Source organism: Pelodiscus sinensis, chromosome 32 (assembly GCF_052426305.1).
Source record: "Pelodiscus sinensis isolate ZL-2025 chromosome 32, ASM5242630v1, whole genome shotgun sequence".
Lineage (NCBI taxonomy): Eukaryota > Metazoa > Chordata > Testudines > Trionychidae > Pelodiscus > Pelodiscus sinensis.
In genome coordinates, this window is record NC_143083.1 from 6,129,064 (window position 1) to 6,151,893 (window position 22,830).

The window sequence follows — 22,830 nt, forward strand, 5'->3', positions numbered from 1 at the left end:
AAGGAGACCTTAAGACCCAGAGAGATGTATTACTACACCCTTTCCTTTATTTGGAGAAATCAGAAACTAACAGGATCAAGTAGTCAAAATAGACAAGTAAAACAAGGTTTTAAAATTAATACTGGTCCATTAATGATTCTATGAAAATGTCAGATATGTAAGGATGGATGGGACCTCAAAAAGGTCATTTAGTCCAGCCTCCCATTGCTGAAGCAGAGCCATGTATATCTAGATCATTCCTCACAGTTATTTGTCTAACCTATTATTCAAACTATCCAATGAGGGGGATTCCACAACCTCTCAAAAGCCTATTCCACTTCTCAGCTATCTTCAGAATTTAGAAATGGTTTAACTTTTAAGCTAAATTTTCCTTGCTGCAGATTGGGTATTGTAATTTCAGTGGACACGAACAATTGATCACCATCTTCTTTGTAAGAGCCCTGAAGAATCTCACGACTAAACATCTCCAGCCTGTTCGTTTAACCTTTCCTTGGAGGTCAGGTTTTCTAAACCTTTTATCATTTTTGTTATTTTCTGGACTGTATAGTCTGTCCACATCTTCTATGAAGTGTGGGGCCCAGAACTGGACTCAGAGTCCTGTGGTCTCACCAGTGCCAAGTAGAGCAAAAGAGTTTCCTCATGTCATGTTAACAGATTCCAAAATTCTATTATGAACCTAGTAGAAGCTTATAAACAAGTGTGTTTATAGCCAAGGTTCTAAGCTACATTACGAATACTGCAGATGAGAGGTAATATTTCTGGAGACTATAGTTGCCAACATTGGATCCAAACAGCCAGTTCACTTAGATCAAGAGAAGCTTAACTCAAGAGCTGATGTCTCCCTGACCTACACTCTGTACTGAGAGGGCAGCCTCCACTTCCTTTGTATACACACTGTACAGTCCTTGAGTACTCCTGCCAATACAGCCATAAAAAAGTTACCACTTACTTTGGGCATAAATATTCAGCATTACCAGGAAATTCTGAAAGCCATTCGTTTAAACAGCAGCAGCCAGACTCCAACCAGTGTTTTAACAAGTATGCAAATGTGATATGACAAAAAAAACCAGTTCTCGGATGACCTGAGACAGACAATCCGTTTCTCGAAAGTCAAAAGACTAGAAATCAGAAGTAACCTTTATACTCCCAGTAGCACTAATGATCCATTGAAACGATATTGTTCTGCATGCCACACTACTAATCAAATCCATTGCAATGGATACACAAATGTCTCCACAAACTCCTCCAAAAACAAGCTTATTTCCTTGGTAGGCTCAAATGTAACAAAGCCACAGACAAAAACTGAATTAACATTTATCCCTGTAATCAGTCCAATGGCCTCTTAAGAAAGTTCTGACCTTTGAGCCGCAAGATTTTCTGAATTCTTCCCTAGTGGCTATTTCACGTCTTTCACACAGAGCCTTAAACTATGTACCAGTTTTGCTCCGAGCTCTATGTACATTTTATTCATTCATATTTTAAAAAGTTGTCTCAAATTATGCTTAACCTATTGAGCCTCATAGGAGCAGCCAAATTTCAGAACAGGGACACCATGTGACAAATGACATGCTAGCCCAACATCCAGGAAAGCAAGTCTAGATTAAAGAAGAAATATGAGAAGTGGATTCTGCACTTAGTCACATGGTATGGGCCAGGCAACATTAGAAACTATGGTTGATATAAAATGACAAAAAAATCCAGTTCTTAATAGGGATGTAAAATCCCATTTAATTGGCTAACCAGTTAAATGGAATGTACGGATGGTTAACCAATTAAAGGGGGGGAGCAGGTGAGGGAGCCACTCCAGCTAGGTGGGCTGCCTACAGTGGGGAGAGAGCTGCTCTAGCCCCTAGTCGTCAAATAGAACCAGTAAGCATCCCCCATTAAAGATGAGGCTTACCAGTCAACCATTCACATCACTAAACTGAAATCTTCAGCAGTTCCAAATTTGCCTAAATAAACACTTAACATTAACACCCCTAACATCAGCACACCATTACATGCTCCAAGAACTAAGTTTCCCTTTCCGTTGTAAGCAGTGGGTGAAGAGAAAAAAGGAAAGGCAAAACACACAAAAAACCCTACTACGTGGGAAGAAATTCTGTATTGCGATAAGTAGAATGAGTACATGGGTATTTGCTATTGTCATTTTTGGCAGAATTTAACTGTAAATGAGTTTCCAAGTTGCAAAGATTCTTCCACATAGGAAATTACAAGTTTTGTCTACAAAGAGACTAGCTCCGAGAAGAATGAACAGACAATCATCATCAAGTCACCTGAAAAAGCATGTGATATGTTTAAAAATATAAATGATGAAAGTTAGGGCACTATCAAAATTTGTTTATTTGTTGTAAGTTTTAAACATAAGAGTTTGGAAAGGAAGGGAGAAAATATTAAAAATATGAAACAAGAGACCTAATTTAGATCTGTTCCATCTCCCTGCCATTGTACATTTGAATTTTGTTTGGAGAAGAAGGGACGTATTAAAATAAACATGACCAAGTCAGAGATTGGATTAGCAAGTGTGTTGATTTATTTGAAAATCTGTAGAAAAATTGGCATGACTGTCAAGTTTCCACAAAATTTGGCCCTTCCCACAAGATGGTGGCTCAAAAGTAACCATTAAGCATAAAGCCTGCTCTGAGCAAAATGGGTACAGTTCTTGTACAACATTTCAACTTCCTTTCCCCTTTTTAAAAGCTTAACCACTCTTTATATCTCCAAAATTTGAGGAAATCTACTATACATTTCCCAATATATTTGACTCATGAGTCCCAATATAAAAACAACCTTAATTTCACTATGGCTTGATTTAAGGTATTTCATAGAAGCTCTTTTTAAAGAGATGCCAGAAATAGGATTGTCATACTTCTAAGATAGAGATATGCTACAGTGATTAATTCCATATAGTTAGGCTTGCATTATGAGTTCCAATTAAAGCAGGGCTAATCATATTATACTTTACTTACTGATTGAATGCAGTCTCCAACATTGGCACTGAATTTGTGTCTTGGATTTCTGAAGTTTAAAATTTAACTTTTGTAGAGAAAGCCTTTAAGTGTTCTTTTAAGACATGTTTGACTTTTGTGGTGTCTTCTAGCAAGTTCTTCTAGATCTCACCCATTATTTTTTATACTATATTGCCCATGTCTGGGATAATAAGAGCTGAAATGTGTTACTTCTAAAACGGATTACCCAAATTTCATGATCTGAAGCAGGCAGACATGAGAAGTTGTACTTTATGTATTCCAGAGGCACGGCTTTTATAAAAGGTTGACATCCAATTCTTTCAACCCCTATTGGTTGTTTGGCAAACCTGAAAAGAACTTTGCTTATACTTGGTTCATTTTCCAGTCAAAGATTATAAAGGTTTAGAAAACTTGACGTGAAAGCCTAGATCTTACCAGAAAATTTGTTAACCAATCATGATATCATGACCAGTTAAATCAGAGATTTTAAAACCATAACCTACACAATCTACATCATAGTTTTTGCTACCAGCCAGAAGCAAATCAGTTTGATCATATCTGAGATAGTAACTAAGCAGAAAAGACCAAACATTGCTCAAGCTGTTGACAGATGGTGCTCAAAGTTTTTCATGCTCCCCTCCAATTTCACACAAAAAGCTATGAGCATCAGACAAAGTAAGGTGACGTGTTTTACCATGAAGAGATTCACTGAGAATCTGTATTACCAAAACATACAGTATGAAAGCAGCACACAATACGTTCAGGATAGCAATACACAAAAATTGGCATTATGTTGAATGAAACTGTTTCAAGTTATTTCCTTGATTTTTTTAGGGTTTGTGATGAAACACTTATGCAAACTTATTTCTCAAGTTATGAGGGCATTTTATTTTTTCTGAAGTACTTTAAATTCCTGGATCTACCTATGCCAAACTTTTATATTTAATAGTATAATGAGAATTATGGTTAAGTTGTGTATAGTAGAGATCCTGGTTAATCAGTTAAAAGTTAGGTTGTCCCAAACTTTAGCTAGTTAACCTACTAAGCAGGATCTAGGCAAGGGCCAACGGTCCCCAGCCCACAGTGGAGAGAGACTGCTCCAGATGAGAGCAGCCCCTGTTTACTGTGTGCCCCATAAGAGCTGAAGCAGCCCCCTACCCATGGCAGACAGAGAGGTGCTCCAGCCCCAACCAGTTAACATCACCCTAAACAGAAGATGCTTACCAGTTGCAGCCAATTGGTTAAACCAGTGGGTGGGGAATCTGTTTTGGGTCGAGGGCCGCTGATCCACAGAAAAAAAAAATCAGTCAGGGCCTGCACACAAGAAAGAAGCAGAAAGACACTCCCCGCATTCCTCATGCACATTAGAGCCTCGGGAGCCCAGGCTAGTAGATTGTGTGCTCCAGACCTGCAGATGGATGAGTGGCAGGAGGACTGGAATGCCAGCATGAGAATCCCAATGCTGAGCCTGGAGGTTAGATCCAGGCAAGTGGGGGCCGCTTCTGAGCCCCATCCCTGAGGTTCCCCATCCCCTGGGTTAACCTTTCACATCCTTATAATATGGAGGTATACCTATCTCAGAACTGGAAGGGACCTTGAAAGGTCATCAAGTCCAGTCCCCTACCTTCTCAGCAGGACCAAGTAACATCCCTGACAGATTTGCCCCAAATCCCTAAATGGCCCTTCAAGGATTGAGCTCACAACCCAAGGTTTAGCAAGCCAATGCTCAAACCACTGAGCTATCCCTCCCCCACACAATTTGTGTACATGGATTCAGCTTTAACAGCTTGACTGAGTACTCTTGTCTCAGTTGTGTGCTCTGGGTTTGTCAACTTTTTTTACATTAACTTTTCTATTACAATAGCTCAATAGCTCACAAACCCTAATCACTATTGGAAGCTGCACCACAGAGTGCCTATCATAAACTAGGGATGTTAAATATCAGTTAATTGAATAGTCAATGAACCTCATGAATTCTTATTGGTTAGTTGACTATTAGTCCCATAGCAGACTGTCCGGGGGGAGAGGGGGGTAGGGGAGGAGGCCAGTCTGAGCTCCCGGACCTGGCATGAGCCAGAACTGAGCTGGGCTGCCTGCCTGCTTGGCTCCTAATACACTTTAAATGCAGAGCTGCAGCAGGGGTAGGTCCAGGACACAGCTGGGCTGCTGGCCAGCCTGCTTAAAAAAAAAAAAAAAAAAAAAAACATTACTGATGGGGGGGGGGGAGAATGTGTTTAGTCTATAGCATTGACCTATAAGCTTCTGCTTATCAGTTAATTGGATAATCAACTACACTCTTACAACCCTAACAAATCCAGGGCACAAAATACATCAGTAACTGAATCATGAAGAGAAAAACAGGAATATAATAAGTTGAAAGGGATTAGACATTTAAAACAATGAAGTTTCAGGAAATGGTCATTATTTAAAATTTTTGCAGGTCACGTAGATGAGCAAGCCACCTGTCCTTTTTTATATTGCTGTTCTACCTCTGAATACAAATCCAGGTTGTAATGTTTCCATATTTGTATTATTTCTCGCAATTAGGATAAAAGGATGCAGCCACAGTTACTGCAGATGTAGTCAATGATAACCATCAACTTCCATAGTCTTAATATGACTTGAGGGTAGTTCCAATTACAGCTCTTGCCAGTTTGCTTCTAAAAGCTAGTTAGTCTCAAGTTCTGATTAACATATTGCAGCTCCATCGCACAACTGCAGGTCCTAGCCAACTGCTTCCTCTCAAAGTTAGAAAACTGTATTAGAAAACGTAAAGTATTTTAGTAGAATCAGATCAAATACTTCATGTAAAAGTGAGTATGTGTAGCATGTGTTTGCACCACAGATAAAAGTTGGTAACTAGGACTGTCAAGCAACAGCAGTTAATCATTCTGTTAAACAATAGAAAACCAAATGCGCAGTGCTCACTTAACATGTTTGATTACAAATATTTACATTGCATTTTGAAGTCACCTAACAAAAGTACAGTAGTACAATCTATTATGAAAGTTGAACTTAAAACTGTAGAATTATGTACAAAAAATATCTGAATGCCAATGTAACACTTAGAGCCTAGAAAATCCACTCAGTCTTACTTCTTGTTTGACTAAATGGCTGTAAAAATAATGCTGCCCGCTTGTTTACAATCATTTGAAAGAAAGAGGCATTCATGTAGCACCATTATAGCCAGAGTCGCAAGAAAGTGCTGAAGATTCATATGTCCTTTTACCCAGGTAGTAGAGGTGGAGGAGGTTTTTTTAAAACAACTAACAAAATCATCCAAACCACAGGATTTGGTGGTAATGGGGGACTTCAACTATCCAGACATCTGTTAGGAAACTAACACAGTGGGGCACAGACTATGCAATAAGTTCTTGGACTGCATTGGAGATAACTTATTTCAGAAGGTTGAAAAAGCCAGTAGCAAGGCAGCTGTTCTAGATTTGATCTTAAATAGGGAGGAGCTGGTTGAGAATTTGAAAGTGGAAGGCAGCTTGGGTGAAAGTGATCATGAAATCATAGAGTTCTACCATTCCTTAGAATAATGGAGGGAGAACAGCAAAACAGATAATGGTTTTCAGGAAGGGAGATTTTGGTAAGCTCAGAGAACTGGTAGGTAAGGTCCCATGGGAAACAAGACTAAGGGGAAAAACAATGAAGAGAGTTAGTAATGTTCCTTTGAAAAATTGCCAAGGGCCCAAAAGCAAGCTATTCCACTGCGTAGGAAAGATAGAAAGTATGTCAAAAGACCGCCTTGGCTTAACCAGATCTTGCATGATCTAAAAATCAAAATGGAGTAATAAAAAGTGGAAACAAGGACAAATTACACAGGATGAATATAAGTGAACAATACAGGTATGCACAGGCAAGATTAGAAAGGCAAAGGCACAAGACAAGCTCAAACTAGCTACAGACAAAGGGAAACAAGAAGACTTCCTATAAATATATAAGAAGCAAGAGGAAGACTAAGGACAGGGTAGGTCCATTGCTCAGTGTGGAAGGAGAAAAAGTAACCGAAAATTTGGAAATGGAAGATTGACTTCTTTGTTTCGGTCTTGAAGGAATGCTTAACAGTGAATACTAGTGGTAATGGGGTAGGCTCAGAAGGTAAAAATAAAAGAACAAATTAAAATCACTTAGAAAATTAGATGTCTACAAGCCACCAGGGTCCGATGAAGTGCATCCTAGAATACTCAAGGAGCTGACACAGGAGGTATCAGCCTTTAGCTATCATCTTTGAAAAATCACAGAAGATAGGAGAGATTCCAGAAGACTGGAAAAGGGCAAATATAGTGCCCATCTATAAAAAGGGAAATAAGAACAACCCGGGAAACTACAGACCAGTCAGTTTAACTTCTGTGCCAGGGAAGATAATGGAGCAAGTAATTAAGGCATTCATCTGCAAACACCTGGAAGATAACAGGGTGACAGGTAACAGCCAGCATGGATTTGTAAATAAATATCAAACCAATCCTATTTTGATAGGATAAAGAGTCTTGTAGATAAGGGAGAAGAGGTCTACATGGTATACCTAGACTTTAGTAAGGCATTTGATATGGTCTCATGATCTTATCAATAAATTAAGCAAATACAATTTAGATGGGGCTAATATAAGGTGGGTGCATAACTGACTGGATAACTGTTCTCAGAGTACTTAGTAATGGTTCACAATCCTGCTGGAAGGGTATAACAAGTGGGATTCCGCAGGGGTCTGTTTTGGGACCGATACTGTTCAATATCTTCATCAATGATTTAGATATTGGCATAGAGGGTACACTTAAGTTTGCAGATGATACCAAGGTGGGAGGGGTAGCAACTGCTTTGGAGGACAGGGTCATAATTCAAAATTATTTGGGCAAACTGGAGAAAAGATCTGAGGTAAACAGGATGAAGTTTAATAAGGACAAATGCAAAGTACTTCACTTAGGAAGGGACAATCCGTTTCACACATACGGAATGCGAAACGACTATCTAGGAAGGAATACTGCAGAAAGGGATCTAGGGGTCATAGTGGACCACAAACTAAATATGAATCAGTCTGATACTGTTACAAAAAAAACAAAAACCCAAAAAAACATGATTCTGGGCTGCATTAACAGGAGTGTTGTGGGCAAGACACGAGAAGTCATTCTTCCGCTCTACTCTGAGCTGATTAGGCCTCGATTGGAGTCATGTGTCCAGTTCTGGACACCACATTTCAAGAAATGTGGAGAAATTGGAGAAGATCCAAAGAAGAGCAACAAGAATGATTAAAGGTCTAGAGAACATGACCTATGAAGGAAGATTGAAAGAATTGGGCTTGTTTAATTTGGAAAGGAGATGACTGAGATGGGACAGGATAGCGGTTTTCAGGTATCTAAAAGGATGTCATAAGGAGGAGGGAGAAAAATTGTTGTCCTTGGCCTCTGCAGATAGGACAAGAAGCAATGGACTTAAATTGCAGCATGGGAGTTTAGGTTAGACATTAGGAAAAACTTCCTAAGTGTCAGAATGGTTAAACACTGGAATAAATTGCCCAGGGAGGTTGTAGAATCTCCATCTCTGGAGATATTTAAGAGCAGATTAGATAGACATCAGGGATAGTCTAGACAGTACTGGGTTCTGACATGAGGGCAGGAGACTGGACTCAATGACGTCTCGAGGTCCTTTTCAGTACTGGTGTTCTATGATTCAGGCTTAACTACCATTCCAGAGGATTTGTCCGTGCTAATGACTTGTTCTGCTACATTAGTGGTTCCCAAACTTTTTTGCATCGGGGACCGGCAAACCCATTCACAAACTTCTGGCAGACTGGCAACATTTTATTTGCATATTCATTATGCAAATATGTTACCTAGACCCAATCCAGCCCCTTGCTCTGCAGCGCCTAACACTATTTGACCCCTATCCTTATGCCCCATGTCTCTTTAGCCTCTAACCCCGTAGCCCATGCCAACACACTTTTGCCCCATAACCCCACCATGCTCTCACCAACAGCTCTTTGCCCTCCCCCATGCCAACACTCCCCAGAGTGAGGCTGCCCCACCCAGGGAGTGTGGCTGTTACTGCCGTGCAGACGGTGGAGCGGGCATTAGCAGTGCACATGTTCCCTCCTCCTTTGCGCCCCTGCCTTCCCAAGCGTGCCTCACATCCCCACGGGGGAGGAGGGAGACGAGCATGGAGCCCCGGCTGGCCACTATTACTGAGAGGGAGGGAAGAAGGAGGGAGGCACTGCCTTCTTCTGCTGTCACCTCAGCTATAGCACTGCCACTAGCAAAAGCAGCCATGTAGGAAGGGGGAGCAGCCATGTGTGGCATGCACGCTACCTCCTCCATATCCGCCTCAGGCTGCCTGAGCGGAGCCACTCTGAACAGCTGATTTGAGTTTTGGCAGCCGCCGCAGCCTGGCAACCAGCGAGTTGCGGACTAGCAGCAGGCCGCGGACCGGCGGTTGGGAGTCACCGTGCTAAAATGATCGTAAGTAGTACAGACCAAACACACGTTCATTTTCCATCATCTGAGTCAGATGCTCCCAGCAGAAGGCTGGTTTTCCTTTTTGGTGGTTTGGAGTCTATAGTTTCCACATCAGACTGCTACGTGTTTAAGACTTCTGGAAGCATGCATGACACTGTCGTTCTCAGATTTTGGAATGCACTTCAGATTATTAAGCCTTAGATAGAGTGCTGTAGCTATGTGAAATTTCAAACCAGTTCTTTGCATTTTGTGAAATTTGCATTGAAACGTGTTCTTAAAATGACCACCAAGACAAATTGGGTCAGCATCCAGAAATATGGTAAAATATGCATACAACAGCAGAAAATGTATAATTCTCCCCAAAAGGGTTCAGTGATAAATTTAATGATTTTTTTAAAATGTGTGTAACCAGCATGGTAGCATGTCCTCTGGAACAGTGGCTAAAGTATGAAGGGGCACATGAAAGCTTAATGTATCTGACATGTAAATACCTTGTAATGCCAGCTACAGAAATGTCATGCAAATACCTGATCTCACTTTCATGTGACACTGAATAAGAAGCAGGCAGCATTATATCCTGGAAATGTAAACAAACATTTATCTTAGCAATTATGTGAAGAAGGAGGACTCAGTATAAAACAGTGGTGTCTACAACTCCACTGTTTTGTTAATGCAGTTACGTAACAAAATCTACGTTTGACTTGCACTTTCACAAGAGAGACTGCATTACAATACTTGTATAAACTGAACTGAAAGGTTTTTTTATAAATATTTGTGATGCAAAAATGATGTCAGAACTGTTTTGTATTGTAATTTGAAAATGTAGAAAGACACAATATTTAACACATTTCAATTGTTGTTCTATTGTTTAACAGTGCAATTAATCTTGATTTTTTAATTGTGTCAGTTGACTGATCAACCAATAGCCCTACTAGTAACATGAACTGCTAAGAGCTCTGAAATATCAGATGAAAAGGGAAACTACATTAGCTCTCCAACCTCTTTTTCATTTGTTAGGGGGCCAGGAAAGAGAAAGTACACTATTTGACATGCAATTTTTTCCACGTTTATATTTCACATACATACTGAAATGCCATTTCAGTAAACGCTATACATGGCCTCACTCATTTGCAGAAACTTTTTACCAATGTACAATGCTACTGACATCAGTTTAACTCAACAGGGTTTATTAACCAATACAAGGGAGTTTAAAACAAGAACATCTAAGAGTTATTAAAAATGGTGACACTGCACACCTGTAATTCCAAGTTTCACCAACACAATACACTGAAATGACTGAACAAAAAGGCACCACTCTTCAGAGTGATATGCCACCTTTTTAAAGATTTCAGATGTACACATCTGAAAACCAATTTGGAGATGAGCAGACCTCCAAGCTCGTGTCTCCTAAACCATACTTACTGGCACAAAACAGCTGATTGAAGTGAATTGCTTCTACGTTCAGCAACCTGATATGCCATTGTTGTGAATAGCTTTAAAATCTTCTACATGCAGAGTGATGGAGAAGTAAAATCCATCACCTACATTTATCCTTTATCTTCAAAGCAGTTTCACATGCTCCCAAAACATTAAATTTTGGGCCTGTAATTCTTACACATACTGACCAAGAGTTCTAACAGAATTTTCAAAATCACATTCCTGGTTCTTGGAACTACTACACCTTGTATCAAGAAATTCCAATTCAGCAAGTTCAGGCACAGCACAAGAAAACCAATTTGGATAAAATCAATGACTAGTTAAAATAGATCCCAACTACACAGCAAATCTAAACTGTTAAAAAACACAGTTTTGAGCAGTCCCAAAAACCAAGAACAAATACATCTGGATTTTTAACATGACAAGCCCTGCAGACAGAATGAAGAGGTTTCACTGTTCCCCTAGGAGCATTTGCAGGAATGAGTAGCTGAACAGCAAGGCAGGAAACAATCTCACATCGGACTTTTCCATCCACGTGAACTGGAGAAAAACCACAAGACACTCGGAATGGAATTCAACATAGTACTTAAAGACATCTACAAGAGACACTCCCGTAACCCAATGTTTCTTGCACATCCAAGAAAAGTTACATCAGTTCTAAAACATAGGATCATTCATAATTAATGTACCAATGATACAGGAAGGCAGTTAAATTAGGTACCAATATTATTTCAAGTCAAGACATTTAATTATGAATGTTCCATACGGCCTACAATCCTTTATATTTAATTGCATGCATTCGATTCCAGTTTGCCTCCAGATACACATTGAAGAACCTTTTGGAAATTTGTGTTCCCTTTCATTTAGGCCACGACTTGTGAGCACATTACCTAATATCCCTTCCCTATTTTTAGGCCACAATTAAACATTGGTCACTAATTTGCAAAACATATCAATTTATGTCTCATTCTCTTACCATGTATTTAAGAAGTGACCTACAAGAGAAAATTTGTATGCTTTTTATAAAATATTTTAAAAAGAATCTGAGACCTTTAAATTGTAGAGTAGGGGATCTCCTGGTATACTGCATTAGAAATTCAGATCCTGACATTAATATTCCCAGGATGATTGGAAAATGAGTGAAAGCAAACAAGTAAAAAAACATTTGAATGGAAGCATTTTAGAATATTGGCAGAAGTACACAATAATTCCAATGTGTCAGACTTGGAGAGGGTAAGGATGCTGAATCCATCCTTACGAGAATTCCCAAATACACTAATTAGTAATTCAATGTGAAAATGTTTTAGAAGAGGATGGAAAAGGGGAAGAACATCATGAATACTTTTTCCAAAAAGTTTCCTTTACTTACAAAACACAGCAAGTGCTGAGACACAAGCCAATATTTCCTCCTTTGCAGGTCACTCTTAAATACATTTAAGTTCTCCTCAATATTGTACAACAATACAGATATTGACTAAGCACAAGTCAGACTATTCAATTTTGATTCTAGGACACAGCTACATATACTAAATCAGCAGTAAATGGACAACCTACTTTACCCCAAAACATGACATACTTCAGAGCATGTTGTAGTACCTCAAAACAAATCCTGATGTAAAGTCTGACATTTTCCATGAGACAAAGGCACCTTTCAAGCTTTGAGGAAGCACTATTAACCACATGCCAACATACCTACACAGGTACGATCCTGTGTAGAAAGCTGTCTAGGAACAGATATCATGCAACACCAAAAAAGCTTTAATGTTGATCCCTTGCAAAAAAACAAAACGAAAAACCTCATGTCACTAATTCTATCCAGAACATCAATTAGCGAGTTACAGTTTTTTAGGACAAAGTCAACCACAGTTAAGATGACAAGACACCACTCTGCCACCCAAAGCATCCATTACCTTTCTCTTTGACCAGATCTTTGAGAGACTGCCACTTCACATCAAATGGAATATTTGTAATAAAAGCTCGATATCGTTTAGAAGGGTTGGAATATGGCTCAAAACGATTTCCCCCTCTTTTGACACTTTTCTCTTTCCTTTTTTCATTTTGGCTTGATCGTTCACCTTCACTGAAAACAAAAATGTACAAGTATTTAGACATCATATTAGCAATTACAGCATTAAATGAAATCTGATCATACCTTTAGATACATAAGGAAACAGTTCATACATATACATTTTGGTCTCAAGCAACAGAGTTGTGTGTGAGTTCTAGAACTGTCATGGTTTCATGATAAAAGTATGACTTGTTAATAAGGAGACTTAGCTGTAATAAACAGCTGCAGCTCATATCAGTAGGTCCTGAAGATTGTAAACTGGGTAAGTATATGTAGCCAGATGATAGACAATGTCCTTCTTGCCTCAAGTAGGACATAGTTAAAGCAGACCTACCCCACAGACCATTTACATTTGCAACCCATTTACAATGTCTTAGTAGAGCAGATTTTCACTAAATAGAAACTGACAAAAACGTTTTATACAGGGTTCTATTTGGCAAACTCAGATTGAAATATTTTGGCTGAAACTATTTATTCTTTATAGAAACACTAACTTTCAAATCAGCATTTTCAAATTCTATATTTTTAAAAAGGGTGAAAAATACCAGAAAATAGCAAAACTGAAACAGGATGATTTTTGCAGATGGAAAATGAATGTTTCGGTTGATGAAAGCTTGAAAAAAAACCAAAACAAAACTCTGCTTTTGTTTGAATCAAACTGGATTTTTGTTTCACATTTTTGATTCAGCTTCCAAACTGGAAAAAAGTTTACTATTCAATCTACTATTTTAAAGTCTGTAAGGAACATCTTCACAATGATGGTATTTAAAAAAATACTGAAACTTTAAATTGTATTTACCCTGGGAGAATTCATGGGCATTGGAAGAATCAGAAAGAGGAAATGATTTTTACTCATTCAAAACTAATTTTAAATATGTACCTGATCAAGCCATTTGGGAAAAGAGCTCTGTTGGATTCAGCATCTTCACATGATTGACCATACATGACGCAACAGATAATCCAGCTCACAAAAGCAATTCATTTTGTAACACTACTGTTTTATGCTTTTGCTTGGTTGCACTGGTATATAGAAGTAAGTTGAGATACTATAAATGGAGAAAAATGTTTTAGCTATGGAGGGTAGACAGTGTGCAGCAAATGAAAAGCCCTGTGGATCTATGTCTCACTTGCAGGCATAGATACACAGGACTCTTCATTTGCTGCACACCATCTATCCTCCATAACTAACTAAGCAAGGGCTCTGTAGAAATGAGAAGAAATTAAAATACAGAATTGCCTATTTTCTCAGAGTTTATGCTTGACTAAAGTGTTAGAACATAAAAATGGCCAGACTGGGTCAGACCAAAAGTCCATCCAGCTCAGTACCCTGTCTGCCGACAGTGGCCAATGTCAGGTGTCCCAGAGGGAGTGAATTGAACAGGTAATGATCAAGATATCTTTCCTGCCATCCATCAAAATGGCTATTTTTGTCACCCTCTGACAGACAAAGGCTAGGGACACCATTCCTTTACCCATACTGGCTAATAGCCATTTATGGACTTAACTAGATACAGGCAGTCCCCGACTTACGCGGATCCGACTTATGTCGGATCCGCACTTACGAACGGGGCTTTCTCGCCCCGGAAGTCGGGGCGAGAAAGCCCCGTTCGTAAGCTGCTCCGGTGCCCCTGGTCTGCTGGAGACCGTCTCCAGCAGACCAGGGGCACCGGGCGGGTTCCCGCGCTTCTGAGGCTTTGCCAGAGCAAAGCCTCAGAAGCGCGGGAACCGCTGCTGCTGCCCCTTGAGATCCGGTGCCTGTGGTCTGCTGGGGACGGTCCCCAGCAGACCACAGGCACCCGGACTGAAGCCGCAGCCGCGGGGGGTCCCGCGCCTCTGAGGCTTTGCCAGAGCAAAGCCTCAGAGGCGCGGGACACCGCCGCTGCTGCCGCTCCAGTTGGGTGCCTGTGGTCTGCTGGGGACTGAAGCGGCAGCAGCGGCGGTTCCCCGCGCCTCTGAGGCTTTGCTCTGGCAAAGCCTCAGAGGCGCGGGACCCCCCCGCGGCTGCGGCTTCAGTCCGGGTGCCTGTGGTCTGCTGGGGACCGTCCCCAGCAGACCACAGGCACCCAGACTGAAGCCGCAGCTGTGGCGGGGTCCCTCGCCTCTGAGGCTTTGCCAGAGCAAAGCCTCAGAGGCACGGCACCCCGCTGCCGCTGCGGCTCTGCTCCCCGTGTCCCTGGTCTGCTGGGGGGGGGGAGGGGCGCGCAGCTAGTGTGCTCCCCCCCCCCAGCAGACCAGGCTTTTGTTTTGGACTCTGGGGCAGAGCAGCTGGGCCGCTGCCGATTTGTCCTGCAGCGCCCGTGGGCACTACTGGACCAACCCAGCAGCACCCCAGCTGCTCTGCCCCAGGTCCTGATTCAGCCGCTGCTGGTCAGTTTCAGCAGCGGCTGAATCAGGACGTCTGGGGCAGAGCAGATGGGGTGCTGCTGGGTTGGTCCAGTAGCACCCCAGCTGCTCTGCCCCAGGCGTCCCCAAGTCAGCTTCTGCTGAAACTGACCAGCGCTGACTACAGGAAGCCCCAGGCAGAGTTGCTCTGCCCCGGGCTTCCTGGAATCAGCTGCTGATCAGTTTCAGCAGCAGCTGACTTGGGGACGCCTGGGGTTCTTAAGTTGATTCTGTATGTAAGTCAGAACTGGCGGTCAGTTTCAGCAGTGTCTGAATCTGGACGCCAGTTCCGACTTACATACAGATTCAACTTAAGAACAAACCTACAGTCCCTATGTTGTACGTAACCCGGGGACTGCCTGTACATTCATGGAGGTTCTCTTTTAAACCCTGTTATAGTCCTGGCCTTAACAACCTCCTCAGGCAAGGAGTTCCACAGACTGACTATGTGCTGTGTGAAGAAGAACTTCATTTTATTTGTTTTAAACCTGTTGCCCATTCATTTCATTTGGTGGCCCCTAGTTCTTATGAGAACAAGTAAATAATTCTTCCTTTTTTACTTTCTCCACACCAGTCATGATTTTATATACCTCTATCGTATCCCCCCTTAGTCTCCTTTTTTCCAAGCTGAAAAGTCCCAGTCTCTTTAATCTCTCCTCATATGGGACCCATTCCAAACCCCTAATCATTTTAGTTGCCCTTCTCTGAGCCTTTTCTAATGCCAGTATATCTTTTTTGAGATGAGATAACCGCATCTGTATGCAATATTCAAGATGTGGGCGTACCATGGATTTATATAAGGGCAATAAGATATTCTCCGTCTTATTCTCTATCTCTTTTTTAATGATTCATAACATCCTGTTTGCTTTTTTGATTGCTGCTGCACACTGTGTGGACCTCTTCAGAAAACTATCCACGATGACTCCAAGATCTCTTTCCTGATTAGTTGTAGCTAAATTGGCCCCCCATCAGATTGTATGTATAGTTGGGGTTATTTTTCCCCCAACGTGCATTACTTTATATTTATCCACATTAAATTTCATTTGCCATTTTGTTGCCCAGTCACTTAGTTTGGTGAGATCTTTTTGAAGTTCTTCACAGTCTGCTTTAGTCTTAACTACCTTGAGCAGTTTAGTGTCATCTGCAAACTTTGCCACCTCACTGTTTACCCCTTTCTCCAGATCATTTATTAATAAGTTGAATAGGATTGGACCTAGGACTGACCCTTGGGGAACACAACTAGTTACCCTTCTCCATTCTGAAAATTTACCATTTATTCCTACCTTTTGTTTCCTGTCTTTTAACCAGTTCTCAGTCCATGAAAGGATCTTCCCTCTTATCCCATGACAACTTAATTTACATAACAGCCTTTGGTGAGAGACCTTTTCAAAGGCTTTCTGGAAATCTAAATACACCATATCTACTGGATCCCCCTTGTCCACGTTTGTTGACCCCTTCAAAGAACTGTAATAGATCAGTAAGACATGATTTTCCTTTACAGAAACCATGTTGACTTTTGCCCAACAAATTATGTTCTTCTGTGTGTCTGACAATTTTATTCTTTACTACTGTTTCAACTAATTTGCCCGGTACTGACGTTAGACTTAATGATCTGTAATTGCCGGGATCGCCTCTAGAGCCCTTTTTAAATATTGGTGTTATGTTAGCTATCTTCCAGTCACTGGGTACAGAAGCTGATTTAAAGGATAGGTTACAAACCATAGTTAATAGTTCAGCAATTTCACATTTGAGTTTTCAGAACTCTTGGATGAATGCCATCTGGTCCCAGTGACTTGTTACTGTTAAGTTTATCAATTAATTCCAAAACCTCCTCTAAAGACACTTCAATCTGTGACAAGTCCTCAGATTTGTCACCTACAAACGAAAGGTCAGGTTTGGGAATCTCCCTAACATCCTCATCTGTGAAGACTGAAGCAAAGAATTCATTTAGTTTCTCCGCAATGACTTTATCGTCTTTAAGTGCTTCTTTTGTATCTCAATCGTCCAGGGGCCCCACTGGCTGTTTAGCAGGCTTCCTGCTTCTGATGTACTTAAACATTTTGTTATTACCTTTTGAGTTTTTGGCTAGCTGTTCTTCAAACTCCTTTTTGGCTTTTCTTATTACATTTTTACACTTAATTTGGCAATGTTTATACTCCTTTCTATTTCCCTCACTAGGATGTGACTTCCACTTTTTAGAAGATGTCTTTCTCTCTCACTGCTTCTTTTGCATGATTGTTAAGCCATGGTGGCTCTTTTTCAGTTCTTCTACTATGTTTTTTAATTTGGGGTATACATTTAAGTTGGGCCTCTATTATGGTGTCTTTGAAAAGTGTCCATGCAGCTTGCAGGGATTTTACTTTTGACACTGTACCTTTTAATTTCTGTTTCACTAACCTCCTCATTTTTGCATAGTTCTCCTTTTTTAAATTAAATGCCACAGTGTTGGGCTGCTAAGGTGTTCTTCCCACCACAGGAATGTTAAGTGTTATTATATTATGGTCACTATTTCCAAGCGGTCCAGTTATAGTTACCTCTTGGACCAGATACTGCGTGCCACTCAGAATTGCCTCTCCCTTTGTGGGCACCTGTATCAGCTGCTCCAAGAAATTTTGTCACTGCATGTTGCCCTGAGGTTAGATGCACCCAGTCAATATGGGGATAGTTGAAATCTTCCACTATTATTGAGTTCTTTATTTTGATAGCCTCTCTAATCTCCCTTAGCATTTCATAGTCACTATTCCTGTCCTGGTCAGGTAGTTAATAGAAGATCCCTACAATTATATTCTTATTAAAGCAGGGAATTACTATCCATAGTGATTTTATGGAACATGTTGATTCACTTAAGATTTCTACTTCATTTGATTCTAAATTTTCTTTTACATATAATGCCACTCTCCCACCCACATGACCTGTTCTGTCCTTCCAATATATTTTGTACCCAGGAATGATTGTGTCCCATTGATTGTCCTCACTCCACCAGGTTTCTGTGATGCCTATTATATCAGTATCCTCCTTTAACATGAGGCACTCTAGTTCACCCATCATCTTTTTTAGACTTCTTGCACTTTAAAAACTTGCCACTGTTTATTTGTCTGCCCTTTTCTGATGTGTCATTCTTTTTTATGTGAATGTTTGTCTGATCTGGCTCACGCTTTATCCTCTTCCATCCTCTCCTCCTGACTAAAACCTAGAGAATCTATCAATAGACTCTCCTCTAGGAGACATCTTTGTCCAATCCACATGCTCCTCTGCACCAATTAGCTGTCCCCAATTTCTTAATTTAAAAACTGCTCTGCAACCTTTTTATGTTAAGTGCCAACAGTCTGGATCCACTTTTGGGATAGGGGGAGTCTATACAGGAAGGATGGGCTCCACCTAAACCAAAGTTTCCCGAGTGCCTTATAAAACTCAACCCCTCCTTCCTACACCATTGTCTCATCCACCCATTGAGACTATCTGGCCCTGAGTATGGAACTGGAAGCATTTCTGAGAATGCCACCATAGAGGTCCTGGATTTCAGTCTCTTTCCTAGCAGCCTAAATTCGGCCTCCAGGACATCTCTGCTATCCTTCCCTATGTCATTGGTACCTACATGTACCACAACCACTGGCTCCTCCCGAGCACTACACATAAGTCTGTCTAGATGCCTCGAGAGATCGGCAACCTTTGCACCAGGCGGGCAGGCAAGTCACCACACGGTTCTCCTGGTCATCGCAAACCCAGCTATCTACATTTCTAATGATCGAATCTCTCATTACTAACAAATGCCTTTGCCTACTGACTGGAGTTCCCTCCCCAGGAGAGGTAACCTCAGTGTGAGAAGATACCCCAACATCTGGAAGGAGGGTCCCAACTATGGGAAGTTTTCCCTCTGCTCCTGTTGACTGCTCTCCTTCCAAGCCTTTCATCCTCCTGAACAGCACAGGAGCTGTCTGACCAGAGGTAGGACAATTCTACAGTGTCCCAGAAAACCTCACCTATGTACCTCTCTGCCTACTTCAGCTCCTCCAGTTCAGCCACCCTAGCCTCCAAAGTCTGTACACCATCTCTAAGGGCCAGGAGTTCCTTGCACCAAATGTACATATACGCCACCCGCCCATAGGGCAGGTAATCATACATACTACACTGAGTGCAATAAACAGGATAGCCCCCCACTCTGCTGCTGGGCTTCTGCCTGCATTCTCTCCTACAGCTATCTAGGTTGTTTCAAATGTGTTTCTCTAAAATACTTCTCAAAAGAAAACTTCAGGGGGCAGCGGAGGCACCTATAAGGATCCCAATTTGGCCTCAACATAATATTCTTTAAAAACGTACTGGACACAGTATTTCTACTTTGTATTGAAAAGTTGTGTTGGCTACAAGCTGGAACATCAGTTGCAATTTAACACCATGAATCCTCAATATTAGATAGCATAACTAACTTGCTACTACAACTCCTCAACCAGTCTCCAAATACTATCCAGGTACCTTTCACTTCCCATTACACACAAATGTACACACACAAAAACTCTAGTACTTCAGATTAACAGCTGTAAGGGCTCATTGGCCAATATAAATCCCAGTGCCTGTGATTACAAATGCACCTCTTCCCCTCACACTGAGGGTACATCTACAGCCTGGGGTATAAACTGCAACTTGAAATATCTATGATAGCTGATAAAACCAGAGTTCACTAAAGATAGCAACAGAGCAGCAACAGCAGCCTAGAGATGTTAAATTGTGATTAATCAACTAATTGAGTAGTCAATGGAATTTTGATAAGCTACTCCAGGGGTGGCCAGCCAGCCAGACTGACAGCCAGCCAAAATAGCTGTGGATAGAGTGTGAAGAGTCACATATTATATATTTATTTTATTGATGGGGGGGGTATGGGATAAAGAGAGGGGTTTGTGTGTATGGGGATAGACAATTGTAAGTGCCTGTTTCACTCTAGCTCGTTGATCTCTGGTATGATTTACTCTTTTTTTAAGTATGAAGATTATGGGTTTTCTTTATAGTTCTAAAAATTCAAGTCTGTCCCAGACTGCAAATATGAGAGGCTCAAAACAATATGAAAGAAACTCATCTCAGAATAATTGCTTCAGCCTGGCAAACAAGAGCCTTTGAATTTTCTTTAAAGAAACAGTGTGAGCCAGGTACATGCTGATTTTTTTGGTCCTGGAATTTAAATATGACATCTGTGTGGGCTGCCTTATTCTGCATCCATAAGAACGGCTGTACTGGGTCAGACCAAAGGTCCTTCTAGCCCAGTATCCTGTCTCCCGACAGTAGTCAGCACCAGGTGCCCCAGAGAGGGTGGACCGAAGACAATGATCAAGAGATTTGTCTCCTGCCATCTCTCTCCAGCCTCTGACAAACAGAGGCCAACAACACCATTTTATCCCCTGGCTAATAGCCTTTTATGGACCTAACCGCCATGAAATTATCTAGCTTCTCTTTAAACTCTATTATAGTCCTAGCCTTCACAGCCTCCTCTGGCAAGGAGTTCCACAGGTTGACTACACACTGTGTGAAGAACTTTCTTTTATTAGTTTTAAACCTGCTACCCATTAATTTCATTTGGTGTCCTCTAGTTCTTCTATTTAGGGAACTAATAAATAACTTTTCTTTATTGGCCCTCTCAACACCACTCATGATTTTATAGACCTCTATCATATCCCCCCCCCCCCCAGTCTCCTCTTTTCTAAACTGAAAAGTCCCAGTCACTTTAACCCCTAATCATTTTAGCTGCCCTTTTCTGAACCCTTTCCAAGGCCAAAATATCTTTTTTGAGGTGAGGAGACCATATCTGTACACAGTATTCAAGATGTGGGTGTACCATAGTTTTATACAGGGGCAGTAAGATATTCTGGGTCTTATTTTCTATCCCTTTCCTAATAATTCCTAGCATCCTATTTGCCTTTTTGACCGCCACTGCACACTGCGTGGAAGTTTTCAGAGAACTGTCCACGATAACTCCAAGATCTTTCCTGATTTGTCGTAGCCAAATTATCCCCCATCATACTGTACGTATAGTTGGGGTTATTTTTCCCCAATGTGCCCACACTTTACACTTATCCACATTAAATTTCATTTGCCATTTTGTTGCCCAATCACTCAGTTTGGTGAGATCTTCTTGGAGTCCCTCACAATCTGCTTCTGTCTTGACTATCCTAAACAGTTTTGTATCATCTGCAAACTTTACTACCTCCCTGCTTACTCCTTTCTCCAGATCATTTATGAATAAGTTGAAAAGGATTGGTCCCATGACTGACCTTGGGGACACCACTAGTTACCCCTCTCCAATCTGAAAATTTACCATTTATTCCCACCTTTTGTTTCCTGTCTTTTAACCAGTTCTCAATCCAAGAAAGGACCTTCCCTCTTATCCCATGGCCATGTAATTTACACAAGAGCCTTTGGTGAGGGACCTTGTCAAAGGCTTTCTGAAAATCCAAGTATACTATATCTACTGGATCCCCCTTGTCCGCATGTTTGTTAATCCATGAAGACTTTCCAGTTTAGCCTTGAAATGGGGATGGAGGAAAGGGAACTGGCACACAAGAGGGTAGAAAGGCAGTCTCCAGGGCATAAATTGTGTATGTTTGCGCTGTAGTCAAAGAAATTCGAGGAAGGCTGGGCCACAAGCCCCTTTTCCACCCTGCAGACTAAGGAAGACCGGGAGCAAAAGCACCTGCAATGAGCACTGGAGGGGGAGGGAGCCCAAAACCCAGAACCACTGCCACATGCAGTTCCCAGGAGCAAGAACAAACCCCAGGCCAAATACTCTCACATCGCATCCCCGGTTATTGCAACAGGCTGTAGCACCCCTCCTGCCACAACGGCCCCGACTTCCTCCCCGACCGCCCCCCCCAGGCTCCGACTTCCTCCCCGACCTCCCCCCCGGACTCCCAGCGCCCCGACCTCCCCCCAAGGCCCCGACTTCCTCTCCCCCGTCCCCGGGCCTCCAGCGCCCCGACTTCCTCCCCGACCGCCCCCCCCGACCCACAGCGCCCCGACCTCCCCCCCCCGCGCCCCGACTTCCTCCCCGACCGCCCCCCCCCCCCCCCGACCTCCCCCCCCCGCCCCGACTTCCTCCCCGACCGCCCCCCCCGGACCCACAGCGCTCCGACCCCCCCCCCCCGCGCCCCGACTTCCTCTCCGACCTCCCCCCAGGCCCCGACTTCCTCCCTCCCCCCAGCGGCCCGGTCGCGACTCGCTCAGCCCCCCGTTCCGACATCCCGCTTCCCCCCCGCAACGGGGCCCCCCCCCAGCCCGCTGAGCCACGAGCCAATTAAACGGGACCTGCCCCCCCGCGCCGTGTCCCGTGACGCGCCTCACCCCTTGGGGGGCCCGTCCCCAGCGCTGCCCGCCCCGTTGGCCGCCGCCGCCGCCTCCATTTTGCCGCTGCCCTCGGTGCCCGCGGCCGCCATTTGCTGCGCGTAGCCCCTTTGTGTGCACGTCACCGCCCGCGCGCCCGGAGCACGCTGGGAGACGGGGACTCCCTGCGGCTGCGCGGGGTGGTAACGTCACCGGTTCT

At 42.4% G+C, this 22,830-nt stretch overlaps 1 protein-coding gene across 1 annotated transcript in view; it reads right to left on the reverse strand.

Moving 5' to 3' along the window:
• Positions 1-22,788, reverse strand: part of HNRNPM (heterogeneous nuclear ribonucleoprotein M) — a 50,546-nt gene extending 27,758 nt beyond the window's left edge. The window contains exons 1-2 of the mRNA XM_006125525.5: positions 22,632-22,788; positions 12,769-12,938 (exon numbers count right to left, since the gene is read on the reverse strand). Coding sequence (XP_006125587.4) covers positions 12,769-12,938; positions 22,632-22,723 — 262 coding nt within the window. The 5' untranslated portion in view covers positions 22,724-22,788. The remainder of the gene's footprint in view (positions 1-12,768; positions 12,939-22,631) is intronic.
• Between the last annotated feature and the right edge of the window lie 42 nt (positions 22,789-22,830).